The following is a 20,178-nucleotide window of genomic DNA, read 5'->3' on the forward strand; positions in this document are numbered from 1 at the left end:
GAAATAAACTCACACATGTACAGTCAACTAATCTTCAACAAGGGAGCCAAGAACACACGATGGGGAAAGGACAGTCTCTTCAATAAACGTTTTCGGGAAAACTGGATATTCACAAGCAAAAGAATGAAAGTGGAATCTTATCTTATACCACTCACAAAAATTAACTTGAAATGGATTAAAGACTTAAATGTAAGACCTAAAACTGTAAAACTCCAAGAAAACATAGGGGAAATAGCTACTTCATATTGGTCCTGGCAATGATTTTTTGGAGATAACTCCAAAAGCACAGACAACAAAAGCAAAAATAGACAAGTGAGACTACATCAAACTAAAAAGCTTCCTGCATAGCAAAGGAAACCATCAATAGAGTGAAGAGGCAATCTACGGAAAAGGAAAAAATATTTGCAGAATGTATACCTGATAAGGGGTTAATTTCTGAAATATACAAGGCACTCATACAACTCAATAGCAAATATGTGTATATATAATTTACATATATACATATATATAAATATACATAATTTAAAAATGGGCAAAGGGCCTGAATAGACATTTTAACAAAGAAGTCATATGAATGGCCAACAGGTACATGAAAAGGTGATCAATATTACTAATAATCGGGGAAATGCAAATCAAAACCACAATGAGCTATCACTTCACACTTGTTAGGATGGCTATTATCAAAAAGAGAAGAGATAAAAAACGGTGGTAAGGATATGGAGAAAAGGGAAGATATTTCAAAGAGATATGTTCAGTGCAGCATTATTCACAATAGCCAAGATATGGAAACAACCTAAGTGTCTGTCAACAGATGAATGGCTAGAGAAAATGGTATATTATTCAGCCACAAAAAAGAAGGAAATCCTGCCATTCGTTATTGGGAGAAATGGGTAGATGCTGAGTGAAAGAACACAAACTTTCATTTATAAGATGAATAAGTTCTGGGGATCTAATGTACAGTATGGTGACTATAGTTAATAATACTGTATTGTATACCTGGAATTTGCTAAAAGAGTAGATCTTAAATATTCCACCACAAACACACACACAAATGATAACTATGTGAGGTGACAGATGTGTTAATTAACCTGATTGTGGTAATCGTTTCACAGTGTACGGGTACATCAAATCATCACTTTGCACGATTTAAATGTATCAATTTTATTTGTCACTTATACCTCAATAAAGCTGGGAAAAAAGAAGAAGTTTTAAGGAATCAATTTGAAACTGGCTAACTTCATTGAAACTTGAGTGCTAATTTCCTTGTGGGATACACATTTTCTAATATTTTTGTTTTGAGGAGTGAGGGAGACTTGGAAGCTGGCATCTTGCTGCATCTCCCCTGACCCATATATATTTCTAACCCTTTACTCCCTCAAAGCAAAGCAGGGCCACATAACCCGGGAAGGGCTCGGAGGGCTTACACTAGCTCTCATGAGCATGCCAGGTCTCCCTGCTCTCAAAGACCATGCCTACTATACTCTATGACTGGGACAGTGCATTTGGAAAGAAACACATAGGAGAACGTTTCACAGCAAAACCATGGGATGCAGCAAAAGCTATACCCAGACGAACATACATAGCTTTAAAAACCTTTACAATTAGAGAAAAAAGAACTAAAATTAAGAAAGTTAGTACTTACCTTTAGAAACTAGACACAGTGCAACAAAATACAACAAGCTAGGAAGAGGAAATTGATAAAAGCTAAAAATAACGAAATTAGAAAAAATAGATGAAATAACAATAAGTTCAAAAGCTAATCCTTTAAAATACAATTAAAACAAATAATCCTTTTGTGTGCCAGCCTTAAAAGAAAGACAGGGAGCTAAACTATACAAGTTTAGGAATAAGAAAGGAAACATAAACACAGAATATGGAAGAGAAGGGAGGAATTGTAGGATATTACTACCTGTGGTAACAAGACAATTGGAATGGGTAAAAATTTCTTAGAAAAATAGAAATTACCAAAAGCAACTTAAGAAGTGAAATTTGAATACACAAAGTATCCTAAAAGAGAATGGAAAAGTAATTTCAGGTCTACTTCACTGAAACTTCAATGTCCAGATGGTTTCACAGCTAAGTTCCCTCTAACTTTTAAAGAACTGATGAATTCTAATATTCTAGACCATTCATAAAGATGGAAAGCTCCCAATTTACGTTATAAAGCCAGCATAACTTTAAAACAAGTGGAAAAAAGAACTATATACAAATCTCATTTATACACAAAGATCTTAATTTCTAAATAAAATATCACATGGAATCCTGCAATATATAATATATCAAAAGTGTTAGAGTATGACCTTTACGGTTGAACTTTGTACCCCCCAAAAGATATGTTGAAGTCTTAACCCTCAGTACCTCAGAATGTGACCTTATTTGGAAATAGGATCTTTACAAAGGTAATCAAGTGAAAATGTGGTCATTAGTGTGGGCCCTAATCCAAAATGATAAGTGTTCTACAAAAAGGAGAAATCTGGACACAGAGACAGACATGCATGGAGGGAAGACAACATGAAGATACAGGAAGAAGAGGGCCATGTGAAGACAGAGGATTGGAGTGATGCATCTACAAGCCAAAGGTTACCAAAGATTGCTGGCAGATCACTAGAAGCTATAAAGAGGCAAGGAAGAATCCTCCCCTACAGGTTTCAGAGAGAGCATGGCCCTGTTGACACCTTGATTTTGGACTTGTAGCTTCGAGAACTGTACAACAATAAGTTTCTATTGTTTTAAGCTACCCAGGTTGTGGTACTTTGTTAGGACAGCTCTAGCAAATGAGTACAATGACCAAGAAGGTTCATTCCAGGAAGTCAAAGGTAGATCAATATCAGGAAGTCTGTCAACCATAGTCTATTACACATGAACAAATTAACAGACAAAAACCACATGATGTCATATATGCTGAAAAGGCATTTAATAAAAACCAGCAGCAAGTCTTAAAAACTCTAAGTGGATCAGGAGTAGAAAGATAAAATAAAGACCATAAATCAAGAGCAAATATTATCCTAAATAGTAAAACTCTAAAACAATTTATAAAATCAGAAATTAGACAAATTTATCAGCAATCAGTTATTATTTAATATTCTCTTCAAGGTTTTAGCAAATGCAGTATAACAAAAATAACTAATATGAACAGTAGAAAAGGAGGGAGAAAACTATTTGTGTTGATATGAGTATCTCAGAAAAACTTAAGAATCTCTAGTAAAATGTCTACTAGCATTAAAAAATAAATTTGGCTTGTTTTCTACGTTAGTAGTAAGTTCTTAGATATGGAAAAAGGAAAATATTCCACTTGCACAAGTGACAAGAATTATAAAATATCTGAGAATAAATTTAAAAAGAAAGGCACAGAACCTATACAAAGAAAATTGTAAGATCTTATTGAAGAGCATAAAATAAGATATGAAGAATTGGAAAGCCATGTCATATTCTTGGATGGGAAAATGTACTATCATAAAAATACCAATTCTTTCAAAGTTAATATATAAACTTAATTCCAAATAGAATTCAACAGGAAATTATCAGGAGAAACTGGATAAATTGAGCTTAACATTCATATAAAAATTTAAATTGGGTTCCTGCTTTATATCACATGCAAAATTACAATTCAAATGTATTAAAGACTTAGATGAAAAATATAAAAATCTTTGAAGAACCTCTAAGAAACTATATATTACTATCTAGATGTTGGAAGGAACCTGTCATTCAAGGAAGGAAATTCAGAAGCTACAAACAGAAGATATACATGTTTGACAAATAAAAGTTTAAACCTTTTTATATGGCAAAAGGATATCATAAATAAAAGTACAAACAACAAATTTAGAGAAGTGCTGTTATAAATTGCCAAGAAAAAGCCCAACAGAAAAATGAGCAAAGACTATAACTAATTCACAGTACACTGCCAATAAATATACAAATATATGCTAACTGTAGTCAGGGAAATGCAAATTAAAGTACTACTGAGAAATCTCTTTACACTCATTAGACAGACAAAAATTTAAAAGAGCGATAACACCCCATTGCTGGTAAGGATGAATGAAAAAGGTATTCTCATACAGAGATGGTAGAAATATGATTTGACAACAAATGTTTTAAAATTAAAGCATATATATCCTTTGAATCAGCAATTCCAGTCTTCAGGAAGCTATTCCAAGATATATGTATAAGGATGTTTTTTACAGTATTGTTTCTTTGTGCAAAAATCTAAAAACAGAATTGAATTAATTATGAATGAATTCATTCTAAAAAACAGTTGAGTAAATTTTGATACATTCACGTCATGGGATATTATTAAGCCATTATACAGAATGAAATAGACATTATACAGAATGAAACCTAAACTAGTTGACTTGTAAGGATTTGCATAGGATATTGTTGAGTGAACAAAAGCAGGACACAGGGGAGTGTGTACAATGTAATCCAATTAAAGTTAAAACCCCAACAAAGATATATGAGTACATACACATATATGTGTATATATATTCACACACACATTTATATATATGAATTCATACATATGAAAAAGTACAAAATGATACATACTGAATAATTAACACGTGTTATCTGGTGGATGGTGTATGAGGTGGGTAGAGAAATGGCAGACAGGAGAAGGAGAGAAGCAAGAAAAAAAAAGAGTGCATTAAAATCACTAGTATGTAAGTTATGATTCAATATATTAAAAATTACATATATTTATGTGTATATTTATTTTTCCTAAGAAATTAGGAAAAAGAAAAATGTTTCTCTACTAACTTGTAGAGATGTTCATGATAAATAGTCAAAAGGCAGTTTAGAATAATGCAAATATTATACATTTATTTCTGTAAAAGAACACCCATCCCTTCTACATGTGTGCACGAGCAAGGAACAAGTTCTAGAATGCTACACACTAGTTGTTAGCATTGGATATCTCTGGAACCCAAACTAGGATTGGGGTAGGAGTGAGGATAATTAACTTCTTCTTTACTCATCTTTATGGGTTTTATTTCTCAAAAAAACACAACAAATAAATGAACAAAGCCAAATGCCTACAGGAGCCAGAGTGAGGCAGTCTCAGTGAGGGCTGTGACGATGGAGAGCACACACTTTAAACATTCAGACTGAAGTTTTAAAAAATAACACAAAAACAATTTTGTGAAAGTAAAAAAGACGCTCACAGGGATAGGATCCAATTTAACTTTTTGTGTGTCTTGTGTTTAGAAATAAAAGTCCTAGCTGTCCCATTCACAATCGCAATGAAAAGAATTAAATACCTTGGGATAAATTTAACCAAGGAAGTGAAGGATTTATACAATGAAAACTACAAGACTTTCTTGAAAGAAATTGACGATGACATAAAGAGATGGAAAGACATTCCATGCACATGGATTGGAAGAATAAACATAGTTAAAATGTCCATACTACCTAAAGCAATCTACAGATTCAATGCTATCCCAATCAGAATCCCAAGGACATTCTTTACAGAAATTGAACAAAGAATCCTAAAATTCATATGGGGCAACAAAAGACCGCGACTTGCTAAAGCAATCCTGAGTAAGAAAAATAAAGCCGGAGGAATCACAATCCCCGATTTCAAAACATACTACAAAGCTACAGTGATCAAAACAGCATGGTACTGGTACAAAAACAGGTCCACAGATCAATGGAACAGAATTGAAAGCCCAGAGATAAAACCACACATCTAGGGACAGCTAATCTTCGACAAAGGAGCAGAGGGCCTACATTGGAGAAAAGAAAGTCTCTTCAACAAATGGTGCTGGGAAAACTGGACAGCCACATGCAAAAGATTGAAAATTGACCATTCTTTTTCACCACACACCAAAATAAACTCAAAATGGATCAAAGACCTAAAGATTAGGCCTGAAACAATAAGTCTTCTAGAAGAGTATATAGGCAGTACACTCTTTGACATCAGTTTCAAAAGAATCTTTTTGGACACTATAACTCCTCAGTTGAGGGAAACAATAGAAAGAATAAACAAATGGGACTTCATTAGACTAAAGAGTTTCTTCAAGGCAAGGGAAAACAGGATTGAAACAAAAAAACAGCCCACTAATTGGGAAAAAATATTTACAAGCCACTTTTCCGACAAAGGGTTAATCTCCATAATATACAAAGAGCTCATACAGCTTAACAACAAAAAAACAAACAACCCGATCAAAAAAAGGGCAGAGGACATGAACAGACATTTCTCAAAAGAAGATATAAGTATGGCCAATAGACACATGAAAAGATGTTCATCATCGCTAATCATCAGGGAAATGCAAATCAAAACTACACTAAGATATCACCTTACACCCGTTAGATTGGCAAAAACATACAAAACCAAGAGCGACAAATGTTGGAGAGGTTGTGGAGAAAAAGGAACCCTCATACACTGCTGGTGGGAATGCAAACTGGTACAGCCACTATGGAAAACAGTATGGAGATTTCTCAAAAAGTTAAAAATAGAAATACCCTATGACCCAGCCATCCCATTACTGGGTATCTATCCTAAGAACCTGAAATCAGAAATCCCAAGAGTCCCTTGCACCCCTATGTTCATCGCAGCATTATTTACAATAGCCAAGATGTGGAACCAACCTAAATGCCCAGAAACTGATGATTGGATAAAGAAGATATGGTATATATACACAATGGAATACTACTCAGCCATAAAAAGGACAAAATTGGCCCATTCACAGCAACATGGATGGACCTCAAGGGTATTATGTTAAGCGAAATAAGCCAGACAGAGAAAGACAAACTCTATATGACTCCACTCATAGGTGGAAGTTAACATATTGACAAGGAGAACTGATCGGTGGTTACCAGGGAAAAGGTGGGGTGGTGGGAGGGCACAAAGGGGGAAGTGGTGTACCCACAACATGACTAACAATAATGTACAACTGAAATCTCACAAGGTTGTAATCTACCATAATATTAATTAAAAAAAAAAAAAGTCCTAGCTGTCACAGAGATTTTATGTAATAGATAGGTAAACCACATATACTCTACTTTTTATCCATCAATTCTCCAATCACAGGGTCTATAACCAGGCTGAAAGAGGAAGGCAGAATGCTTCCAGAATGTTCCCACTCTTTGATGCTAGAATATGGACTATTATGAGAACAAGTACACAGAGCCTGTTTAAGTTGTCTTGCATAAACCTGTAGAGCCACTGGTTAAAACCAAAAGGGCAATCCTCAATCATCCATTTGTTTGTTCTTCTTTTTATTCAACCAACATTCACTAAACACTTACTATATCCCTGATGCCGTGAGGCCATCAAGGATAAGATTAAACATTAAGACATGGTCCCTGTCCACCATCCAGAGGGGGAAGTGACAAGCTATAAAACAAGTCGGATCAAAACACAAACCAAGTGTGGATGGAACACTCCATTTTGACTGGAGATTCAGGGGTGGCTTCATCAAGGTGAAGGTTGATGCTTGAGTCAGGCCACGTAGGATGTAGGATTTCAGAGGCAACAGCAAGAGCAAAAGCAAGGGAGTAGCATGTTTGAGGAAAAGATCAGAACTGAACCCAATCCAAGAAAAGAATAAAGGAGAAAACTAGAAACTCAAATGTTCTAGCCTGAAGATAAAAGTAAGTTCAATCCAAGTGCAAGATAATTTGCCACCCCATTCCTGCATGCCCGATGCCTGGGAAGCACTCAGTAAATAATGTCTGGGTAAACCCTGACCAACACAGTCATCTCTCTGTTCAATTACAGAATGATTTCAGCATATTACCAGGTACCGTCCAGGGTCTAAATCTCCCATCATTCCTTTTAGATGTGTGTTTTCAGTTCTGACAGCTTTATATCTCATATCTGAGACCTGAAAGGAGATTAGTAGGTTAAAGTGAATGTAAAATTTGTAATAAAAGCTCACAATTCTATTAAACTTAATTTTATTTTGTTAATATAATATTTTCTAAGCGTAGTGAAGGGAAACACTTCTTAGGCACGATCACCACAAATCAGATATTCTCATTCAGTTCTATCTTTGGCAGGCCCCACTTTACCCTCCTTTTCTGATCAGTGCTAAATTAAAAACAAATATTTACAATAATGATCCATTTACTCTTTTCTTTCCAATTCCAAAATTCCATTTCTCACTTCCATTTTCCTTTGTATGCAATCTATCACCAGAAAATCACAATTCTAAAAACATGTTTGAATAACACTGTCCATTAAATTTCTTCACTACCTGATTAATTTTTACAATATGCAAATAATGACTTCCATGTTTAATTTTTTTCCTTCTGATATTTCTGCCAAATTCCCTTCTTTCTTCCATTTTGTCTCCTAGTTTTTTTTCCCCCCTAATTTCTTTTCCTTGACACCTAGACATAGTATCTACCCTTTTACTTATCTAGGTCTCATTTCTATGTAAAACACTTCCCTTAAAGATTTACTTTTTTAAATTACAAAATATATTCTCCCTCACAAAAACTTAAAAATATAGAAGAATATAAAGGTGAAAATAAAAATCACTTATAATCCAACTACCTAGATCACTATTAACACCTGTAAAATGCCTTTCCTATACAGGTACAACCAATGCTACTATCCCATCTGTGCTATTTTCTTGTGTACTGTACAGATTAATCACGGTTTAAGGCTTGTAATTGGGCAAAGGCAAATCTTTTCTTGTTTTTATAATACAGAGGATTTAAATAGCCATGTTATCTGCGAAGTGACCCCCAAATGCCTAGAAAATTATTGAATGGTGCTCTCAAAACCTCTAGATTTGGGGTTTTAAAAAAAGCAGATAAACCCCACACTTTCAATAGCAGGTCACCAATTTGATGATGAGTAAAGGACTGAATGAATTTCAAAAGAAATAGGGAGGGAGGGAGGAAGGAAGGAAGGAAGGAAGGAAGGTAGGAGGGAAGAAGGGGGGAAGGGAGGGAAGAAGGAAGGATTAGCAGTTACTTGCAGTATTTTAACAGTAGAATGTTGTAACTGCTGTTTTTCCCCATGAACCATGCTGTGCATTGAGTCAATGTTCAGTAAATATTAACTAATTTTCATGTTTAAACATCCATTTTTAAAAAGCCTAAAATAAATTTATGAAATGGGGTGGGAAGTATCTAAGAAAAGCTGGAGTAGAGGGGTATTTCTTAAAGGATAAAAATGTTAATGGAAGGGAACTATAGAAAACAAATTCAGGAAGAAATCCTTGACTAGAGCATACTGTGGGAGGTGGTCAAAATATGAGTTACAAGAAAATGTTAGGATGAGATTTAATGAAATTATCTTGTGCTGTCATTTATTTCCCTCGTTCTTTTTGGATGACACTTTGCATTATCTCACAAAGCTTTTATGTGACTCCACAAAGCATTTCTCTGACACTAGTCTCAGAAAGAACACTGAGAAATGCAATGCTTTATTAGTCAATAGTGAAGGCTGTTATCTGCACTGAGCAGGAGAGTGACCTGGACAGGTGCTGTGCTGCCCGCTTGCATACCTGTTGTTTTGCTAACATTTTTTCTTTTATTTCTAACTCCATTTTTAACTGTCTTTCCAGAAGGGCAGCTTTCTTCATGATAGTTGCTATAGTGATCTCCTTCTGATGAAGCTCCTCTGTTAGGTCGCAGATTTCATTCCTCATTCTTTCCTGCTCAGAGCCTTGGTACTCTTCCTCCTGATAGAGTTGGCTTCTTATCTGCAGAAGATACATTCCAGAAAATATTAATCCCTTTACTTATAAAGTAGCATAAACCTTTTATTGGCCATTTTCAGTCTTCCCATTCTTTGCCAGGTCCCACTTTATCCCTCCTTTTCTGACCAATGCTAAATTAAAAATAGATACTTAAAATAATGATTCATTCACTTTCTCCCTTCCAATTTCAAAATTTCGTTTCTCAGTTTTCTTTTCTTTCTTTTTTTTTTTTTTTGAGGAAGATTAGGCCTGAGCTAACTACTGCCAATCCTCCTCTTTTTTCTGAGGGAGACTGGCCCTGAGCTAACATCCGTGCCCATCTTCCTCTATTTATATGTGGGACGCCTACCAAGCATGGCTTGCCAAGTGGTGCCATGTCCGCAGCCGGGATCCGAACCAGTGAACCCCGGGCCGCCAAAGTGGAATGTGCATGCTTAACCACTGCACCATGGGACAGGCCCCTCACTTTTATTTTCTATTGTACGCAAATCAACACCTACTACCGATACTACTCTGATAACTACTTTGGGGAAGGTGGAGAAAGTGTTATCAAGCACTTTCCCCCCAGCTTCATTGAGGTATAATTGGTATACAAAAAGTTGCACATAATTAATGTATACCATTTGGTGAGTTTGGACATACACTCATGTTACTATCACCACAGTCAAGGTAATAATCATACTCATTACCTCCCAAAGCTTCCTTGTGTCCCTTTGTTGTTTTTGTGAATTTTTTTTTTTTTTTTGTGGTAAAAACACTTAACCTGAGATCTACCCTCTTAACAAATTTTTAAGTGCACAATACCTTACCATTAACTATAGGCATTGTGTTATACAGCAGATTCTGGAACTTACTCATCTTGTATAACTAACTTTATGCCCATACCCGTGGAACAACCACTCTAGAGTGGTGTGGTGGAAGACACTGGACCCACGACCCAGAGGTTGATGGACCAAACATTTTTTAGGGAGAAAAAATTGGATAAGAGGAGTTAAGCGACTTGCTCAAAGTCATAAAGCTATTAACTGGCAGAGCTAGAACTCCGGGCTCTTGGCTTTAAATTCAGTGCTTTTTCTGACTAAATTGTGCTGTACTGTTTGTAACTGAACACTATCTTTTTCAGAATCACGTTATAGCATTTCAAACTTAATGTGTCCATGAAAACACATCACTTCCTCCACTAGAGCACATGGAGTCCCATATCTCGACCTCGGCTAAACCTTCCATCTTAGGAACCTCGGGGTCACCTTGGACTCCTCCCCGCCCTCCTCCTCCCAAATCCAGTCAGGCAGCAAATTCCATCCCTTCTATTTCAACCACTCTGCTCTCTATTCCTCCTATCACTGTCTTAGTCCAACCTCTTACATCTTCTAGAAATCATTCACAGTCTCTAATTCTTAAGGTTTGAAGATGAAGTACACAATCCCTGATCTCAAAAAAATCATAGTCCATCGGAGGAAACAGCAAAATACACAGTTAGAACGCAGGGTAGCCATCCAGATCAGCTGTATGGAGTGGAGGGGTGCTAAACCCAGCCTGGGCGTGGCAGGATAGGATTCCTAGAGGAGGGGACATCCGACCAAACACTGAAGGAAGGATGCAAGACAGACAGAAGATAGAGATGGGGAAGGGCTCCCAGGCAGAGAATGCAGTGAAGGCACCGGATCGAGAGAGAGAATGCACACTCAGTGAACCAAAGGGAGTTTGGAGTGGCTGGGACTTGGAGTGTTGGGAGAAATAAGGCTGGAGAGTTAGGTAGAGGCCATCCGCAGATATTTATATGAATTTACCCCAGGACACTTACTTTTAAAATTGATTTTTTTTCATTTCATCTTTAAACATTTCAGGATATATCTCTAAAAGAACAGGGTGTGCTCTCTCTCTTTTTTTTAAACACAGCCAGAATACTATTATAATGTCTTAAATATATTAGCCACAATTCCTCAATATTATCCAATATCCAGGCAGTATCCAAATTTAAAATTGTATCATAAGTGTAATGAATGTTTTTTAAGTTCGTTTATTTGAATTGAAATCTAAATATGGTCCACACATTGACACTGGCTCAAATCTTTTTAAAGCCTCTCTTTTGTGTGTATTTGTGTGTGTTCTAAGTCCTCTGCATACATGATCTCATTTAATCCCCACAACCTCTATTTTGCACACTGGAAAATCAAGGTGCATAACTATTCATAGTCATGTTCCTGGTGACAGGCAATCTGATTCCAGGACCTTACCCTTTGTGCTGTGCAACCTCTGTGAGCAGAGCCCTAGAAGGTGGCTCACACACTGGCAAGAGCTAGAGTGGGCTGACCTAACGGGGACACATCCATAAGGCTAATGGGATCTAGCCTCAGGCTCTATAACACCGACCCCTCATCTGATTCTATTCTTATTACTAACCTTTTTAGAATTTCGGAGTTGGACATGATCTAACCCCATCATTTAACAGATGGGGAAAAAAAAGACTCACATGGAAGGGAAGTGAGTGGGCATAAGTTATTCAGCTCCTGAGAGTAGGAGACTGGAGTGTGAATATCCTCACCCCGAGGGCAATATTACAGGGCTCCCTTCATCTCCAATCTTCTCTCTCCAATTATTTTCCTTACAATTTATTTGATGAAACAACAGTGTTGTTCTGAAGTTTGTCCCAGTTTTGGATTTTGCTGGTTGCATCCCTGTTGTGTAGTAACATGTTCTTTTAAAATGGGGCTTTTAAAATGTGAAAAAAATGAATACACTATAATGAAAAAGGAATAAACTTATTATTTTCACAACATTTAGATATTAAAACAACATGCTATACTGCAAAGTTTCTTTCTAAATGAGATTAATTTACTCAGCTCTAAATGACTTTTGGCTTTATTAAAAATGTCAATTTTATCACAAAATAAATGACTAAAAATCATTCTATATTGAAAAAAAGAGAAAGAACTAAAACACTTGCAAGAGCCATAATACATGGCTCTTGTTGGTTTTATTACAAGAGAATGAAAATACTCTCCACAAACACTTCCTGGAAGCTAGAGCTATTTATACACAATTCATGTTACCTTTTCTGCATAGCAATGCATTATCTAGAGGTCTCCTAGAGCCTCTAATGAGATTTTTGCCTGTATTCTCTCCTTCCATATCAAAACTGTGCAAAATCAGTAGATTCCTTACATTACTCAAAGTTTTATTACTCTCTCTAAATTTATGAGGTTAAGAACAATGTAATTATATTTAGGTGGCTCTAATGAACGTTTTATCGTAATGCTTTCACTGGGGACACCAGTAAGAAGCAGTCTTTTAAAGTTATATTTTTAAATATCAGTAAAATTAGTTTTGTGTGATTATGTGAAAAATATAAGGAAAATGATCATTAATTCGTAACACCTTTTCTACACTTAATAGCTGCCTGACAATCAACTCTTTGGGAAACAGGATTTGTCTTTGACGTCACTGAATTTCCTACAGAAATAAGCAGAATAGCTATAGTCCTACTAGATGCTCAATAAATGTTTGTGGAATTTATACAAATAACAGCTGAATTTATGACCCTGTACAATTATAGGAGACCTTAGCATTAATATTAATTAATTCATTCTCTAAATATTTTCACCTATTGTGTTCCAGGCCCTGTGCTGGGCACTAAATGATAATTCAAAGCCACTCCCAGGTTCTTCCTCCTTTTAACAATTGTTTAGATTATATAGCATTGAATATTCTCCGAGATCCTGAAACTTAAAGATCAGAGATCTGGATAGAAGCCATGACAAACCCCTGGAAAGAAAGCCATTCCTGGATTTTACTAGGGGGAGAGGAGAATATACTTTTTGTAGGAGAGTTGAGAATCACAAGGTCTTTAAGGGCAGTGCCCAGGTCCTACTCATCCTTGTACTCCTAGCTCCTGGCAGAGTACCTGGCATATGCTCGGTGCTCAGTGACAACATGTGGGCGTAACCAATAACAACAGCAGCCAAGTTTACTAGGTGCTTCCTCTGAGCTAGGTAGGCCTTGTTCTATGCACTTGACATGCATTATTTTACAGATTTTAACTTAAAGGAAAAGTATGGACTCTGGAGCCAGATGGCCTGGATTCAAATCTGGCTGCTGCCACTTATTAGGTGTGTGATATTGCGGGAAATCATTAACTTCTCTGTGCCTTAGTTTCGTCAAATGTAAAAAGAGAATAATATTAGTACCTATTTCATAAAATGGTTGTAAGGAATAAATGAATTAGGATTAGTTAAGCCTTTACAACAGCTCCTGGCACATGCTAAGTGCTATTTAGGGAACAGCTACTATTAGCTCATTTAATCCTCATCACAACTTTATGATGTAGGTACTAATTATCTCATCCCCATCCTAGCAATAAGGACCCCCAACTTGCACAGGCAGCTTCCCCAAGCTTATGCACCTAACACATGGTTGAGTGCGTGAGTCTGTGTTCTCACACTGCTTGCTATAAGCTCCCTCTCACGGAGCCACAGGCCCTCCACAGCTCACAGGCAGTCTCCCAGTGGCAGAGCGAGGACCTAAGGTTTGTGTTTTTTATAGCATTGCACAGAAAAATGTTAGAATTAGCAGCTTTGCAAGTCATTTTATTAGGAGAAAATATAGAAGGAAAAAGAAGGGAGTGAGAAGGAAGATTATTTTCCCTCTTTGTATTCAAAGACTTCAGATCTACCTGGAAGAATGGAGCTCATTATATTCCATACCTTGTTCAATTCTTTTTCATGATTTGGTTGATCTGGGGTCAATGAAAACAGCTCTTTCCTTTTCCTTTCTGGTTCTTTAATAGAAGGTGAATAAGACAACTCAAGTCTACAAATTAAAATGAGTAAAAATTAAGCTTACCTTGATACATTGTTATGATTATATTGTTAATTTAGACCATTGTAGGCTGCAGAGACAGATTATTAGTTTGTTGGAAACATTTCTAGTTATAGAAATTGCAAGTTCTAATATATTCAGATCCCATAAGTATTTACATATTTAAATGAGTGCAAATGGTTTCAGCAAAAAAAAATAAAATAAAATAAAGTAGCAACTAATATGGAATTTCAATTATACATTAAAAATTGACAGAATATTGGGTTTGCGTATGTAGATAAGATTTTTGGATAAGAAGAAAAGGCTGTTTTTATCATAAGATAACTTGGGAACCCATTAAAAAAAGGAAATACACCTGACTTGCTTCTACATCCTGGAAGGGGAAATCCAAGGGTAGCAACTACTCCATAAAAGTGATCCAAAATGATTAAATCTGACAGTCCACCCAGAGAGAGCTCAAATACATTCTCTTGCTGCTCAATTTATAAAATGGAATTGCAACTACATGTGGACACTAGAGGGGAAAAGCAGAGACTAGTATAAAAAGTACAATTTCCACAGGAAGCATAAGCAGGTAATGTTCATTTCCACATCAGGGAAGTTGGAAAAATAAAGATAATCAGGCAAGCATGCTTTCTAATGCTGGACTAATCTGGGAGAGTCCAGCGTTTGGAGGAATGCACCCACCTGCGAGTACAATTTCAGATTTCCAAAGAAGTTTTTAAACGATTCCACAAATCAAAAACTTACACCATACAAACAAACAAAACAAAACAAAATCTGACTAATAATAGGGAAATAACTAATGTAAAGACTGAAAGTACAGGGATCTTTTAAAGGTAAAAATTGTGATATGGGGGCTGGCCCCGTGGCCGAGTGGTTAAGTTCTCGCGCTCCGCTGCAGGCGGCCCAGTGTTTCGTTGGTTCGAATCCTGGGCGCGGACATGGTACTGCTCATCAAACCACGCTGAGGCAGCATCCCACATGCCACAACTAGAAGGACCCACAACCAAGAATATACATCTATGTACCAGGGGGCTTTGGGGAGAAAAAGGAAAAAAATAAAAAATCTTAAAAAAAAAAAAAAATTGTGATATGCCTGAGGTACACATGTCTAGACTGGATTGCTATCTGCTTATCGTGTATATATATATATATGTTAACTGTAGAAAACAGAGTATATCAGAGTATATACTGCTTGAATGTTGTCATCCAGGAAAGACCATTGTTAGCATTTTTGTGTATATTGTCTTTTTTTCCTATGCATATGTGTATAAATACATTCATGTTTCCCATACAATTAGAATGTACTGTACACATTATTTTTCAGTCCCCTTTCATTTCCCAGTCAGTAGTATATTGTGAACATTTTATCCAATATTCTCTTAAAACATTATTTCAGGATCAGTATTACATTTTTCTTATTTGCTATGATTTGGAAGAGGTGAAAAATGAAATTTCCTATGTTTCAATTCTTCCTAATCAGTTTCAGGGAGTGGGACGCTGAACTGAATGGTAAAAACCTCATGATAAACTTGTAAATTTCAGTGAGTGAATGGAACAAATGTCAAACTTCAATGTGGACAAGTTCAAAGAAGAAAACAATAATCATGCTAATATAAAATGCTAATATAAATATATAAAGGAATTATCATTTGTCATGTAGGAAAAGAATGTTGGAATTATTATTTTTTGCTGAGGAAGATTCACCCTGAGCTAACATCTGTTGCCAATCTTCCTTTTTTTGCTTGAGGAAGATTTTCCCTGAGCTAGTATCTGTAGCAATCCTCCTCTAGTTTATACATGGGTCACTGACACAGCACAGCCACTGATGAGCTACTATTAGCTCATTTAATCCTCATCACAACTTTATGATGTAGGTACTAATTATCTCATCCCCATCCTAGCAATAAGGACCCCCAACTTGCACAGGCAGCTTCCCCAAGCTTATGCGTGCCCAGGAACCAAACCCAGACGGCAAAGCAGAGCATGCTGAACTCAACCACTAGGCCATGGGGCTGGCCCCTGTTGGAATTATTTTTAATGACTCTCAGAACATATCAGCCCAAGGTGCTTCTGCAACTAAAAAAAGGAAAAAGCTAACAAAATCTTAGCATTATTGAGAAAGGTTCTGAAAATGAATAAAAACATTACATTGCTACTTCTATAAAACTATCATGCATGTACACTTACTAGTTTGGGCTGCTTTACCTTAAAACAACTGTAAAGAAGAAACAGAGTCCAAATAAAAGAAACTAAGCCAATAAAGAGGATAGAACCACATTCATATGAGAACAAACTGAAAGGATTAGAAACTTTCAATGGGAGGGGCTGGCCCCAGGCCGAGTGGTTAAACTTGCATGCTCCACTTTAGCAGCCCAGGGTTATGCTGGTTCTGATACTGGGCGCAGACCTAGCACCGCTCATCAAGCCACGCTAAGGTGGAGTCCCACACGGCTAGAAGTAGAAGGACCTACAACTAGAATATACAACTATATACTTGGGGGATTTGGGGAGAACAAGAAAAAACAAAGGAGGAAGACTGGCAACAGATGTTAGCTCAAGGCCAATCTTTAAAAAAAAAAAGAAACTTTCAATGGGAAAGATGAAGGCTGAGAAATCTATGCCTAAAGTCTAAAATACAATGGCAGCTGTGAAAAGTTAAGTATCTATCTTTTCATCAAATTTCAGAATACTAGAACTGAGGAATACCCTCCAAATGAGAAAGGTGTAGTTTGGAGACCAAAATAAATACCAACTTAATAAGAGGATGGCAATCAGGCATAACAAAAGAGTTGTATTGGCCAAAGATACAAATAACAGCAAAATTTTGGATTAAATCACCTATTGAAGGAGAGTTGGCAATGTCTGGAATGCAGGATTGGCCTTGTGAGATAGCTCCATAGAAAGCACCTCCAATGCTCTTCACAAAACCAAAGCTAGACATGGGTTGAATGGTTTGCTCTTCTAGGAAATTTCTTATATTTTTTTGGCATATATATTATTTGTGCAAAGACATTTCTTACCAACTCACCACACTAGAAAAGTGCTTTGCATATAGTATATTTCCAGTTGACTTATTAATGATCGGTGACAATGATATATAGCTTGTACATGGAGCACTCAATAATGCTGACTGGAACCAGGGCCGGACCAGTGGCGCAGCAGTTAAGTTTGCACGTTCCGCTTCTCGGTGGCCCGGGGTTCACCAGTTCAGATCCCGGGTGTGGACATGGCACCACTTGGCAAAAGCCACGCTGTGGTAGGCATCCCATGTATAAAGTAGAGGAAGATTGGCATGGGTGTTAGCTCAGGGCCAGTCTTCAGCAAAAAGAGGGGGATTGGCAATAGTTAGCTCAGGGCTAATCTTCCTCAAAACAAAACAAAACAAAATGCTGACTGGCTAATAGGCATTCTACCATCCTTGGTGAGACACACAACAAGTCATTTTTAGGGACCTTAATTTCCCATTTGTTGTTAAGTGTAGACCTCAAAGAAATGCTAGCAGCTCCCACAACGTTGAAGAAATAATTATTGCCTTTAAAACAACGTAATCATCTTTCAATAAAATATCCCTCACCATTTAGCTATTCAGTTTTTAAAATCCTACTATTGGTCTGGCATTAGCCTTCAGATTTGAAAAGGATTCAAGTTCTAATGAGAATTAGAACAGCAATGAATGTTTAGAACAGTCAAACTGTCTATTCACAAGCATAAACATTTAATAATCATCAGCAGTTCCATTTCCTTTGTGGTTATGGAGTATGCAATATCTGTCTGATTGTCAAAGAGAAAAAAAAATCTGTTCTAACAAAACCCTAATGGAATTGACAAGCTGGTGAGAGTGGAGGCCAAAATAAATACAATATTTACAAGTGAAAAAGTTAATAACAGGTTTACAGGCAATAAAAAGAAAAGCATTTGAAAAAATATGTAATAAATCTTATTTATCAACATATATAATTAAATACCAGCTCTAAACTATAATATTGTTTACAATATCCTGAAGAATGAAAGTTCTAAGAAAATTTCCGACCCAGTGTGTCACACAAGTATCCATGAATCAGAACAGGATATGATTTTCTAGGTAAGTAAAGATATTAATTTTGAAGAAAAATAATCACTAATTTTATTTTTAATACCTAACATTATCCAATAATTAACAGCATGTTAATAGGAAACAGACTTTTTATTCAGTTTCAAATATAAAACTTTAGAAAATATTCACACATCATAGTTTGAACAGTTTTTCTCAGGCTGCTGAATATAAAGAATATACCTTTTTTTATTTTCTTGAGCATTTTGGCACTCGCCTATTTTTAATAATTCTCTGTGCAACTGCAACCGCTCCATTTCTATAATTCTCAAGAGATCGTCACGTGACTGTAACTCATTTTTCACTTCTGAGAGTCCTGCTTCCATGGCCTAAATAGAAACATCAAACATTTGCAATCCTCACATGTAGATACCATGATGTATAATACATTTAAAAATATTTAACACCTATGAACCAGCCTAATTTCAAATGAACCGATATTTAGTCCTTTGCTGGCTCTGTCTTACAGAATTTCATTCCTTTATTCGTTTATTCAACAAATATTTACTGAGCTCTTATGATGAGCTCAGTCCTGAGGATACAGACACAGAATCTGTCCTCAGTGAGCTTGCAGTCTAGTGAAAAAGACAAAGAATAATCAAATAATCACACAAATGTGGTCACACTAGGTACATTTGAAAGAGGGAAACGTGAGTAAAATATCAGTGCATCAAATTTGAATTAATGCAAATAATTTCCAATTTAAACAAGATAGCCAAGAAAAATCTAATTTCAATGTTGACCAACAAAGTGAAATAGAAACCATGGGTTATGGCTCCACTATTGCCCAAGAGGAGCCCTACTTTAGCTGGTAACTAGAAACACCAGCAATCCTGTGAGGCCAGAGTTTTATTTTGTTAATAAGATAGGCTTGAGCAAATTTAAAAGCTGTTGGGAAGGACCCAGTTAGGAGAAAGAAGGGCTAATAGTAATGGTGTCAGGTTCCTGAGAAGGTGGGTGGCGTGGGTCCCAAAGCACAAGTGGAAGAATTGCCTAAAGCAAAAGGGTCCCTCTGCTCTTGCAGCAGGAAAGAAGGAAGATGGAATGTAGACAAGCATATGCATCCGGATATTGGGAGATAAGACAGTGGCTATCTCTTGGCTTCTATCTTCCTTGTGAAGTAAAAAGGAAACATCACTGGAAGAAGAGGCCAAGGTGGGGGTATGGGAGTGATTTTTGAGAGTGGAGAGTTTAAGTAGCCTGCAATGGGGATGAGAGAGTTCGCTGATTGGAGCAACATGGTAGGATTCCTGGCAGTGTTGAATACTCATTTGACATTTGTGACCATGACCTGTTGAGTGATTTTCTCCAGCAGTACTTGGCTGTTCTCTGGAGAGAGCGATGGCAGAGTCCTTCCATATCATCAGGTCTCTCCTGCTCAGTTATACAGGGAAATTAATGGTTTTTAAGTGTGCCTGCCCCAGGTCATCAAATCCACTGCCATTTCTATAGATGAGGCAATTGAGAGGCAGACTTGGTCCAAAGTTACACAGCTCATAAGTAGCAGATTATGGAACAGAAAAATCCAGATCTTTTGTCTACTAGTCCAGTTAGAACATTCAAGATGCAAAAATAATCTGTTTCACACAAAATCGTAAGTGAAACAGACCTGTA

General features: G+C 36.6%; 1 protein-coding gene across 2 annotated transcripts in view; it reads right to left on the bottom strand.

The window, feature by feature from the left end:
* DEUP1 (deuterosome assembly protein 1) overlaps positions 1-20,178 on the bottom strand; it is an 87,370-nt gene that overhangs the window by 22,873 nt on the left and 44,319 nt on the right. For both annotated transcript variants that reach the window (XM_070490461.1, XM_014835425.3), the window contains 4 exons: positions 18,748-18,893; positions 14,354-14,459; positions 9,456-9,653; positions 7,734-7,820 (listed from right to left, as the gene is read on the bottom strand). In XM_070490461.1, the coding sequence (XP_070346562.1) occupies positions 7,734-7,820; positions 9,456-9,653; positions 14,354-14,459; positions 18,748-18,893 (537 nt within the window). The remainder of the gene's footprint in view (positions 1-7,733; positions 7,821-9,455; positions 9,654-14,353; positions 14,460-18,747; positions 18,894-20,178) is intronic.

This window comes from Equus asinus, chromosome 20 (assembly GCF_041296235.1).
Source record: "Equus asinus isolate D_3611 breed Donkey chromosome 20, EquAss-T2T_v2, whole genome shotgun sequence".
NCBI lineage: Eukaryota > Metazoa > Chordata > Mammalia > Perissodactyla > Equidae > Equus > Equus asinus.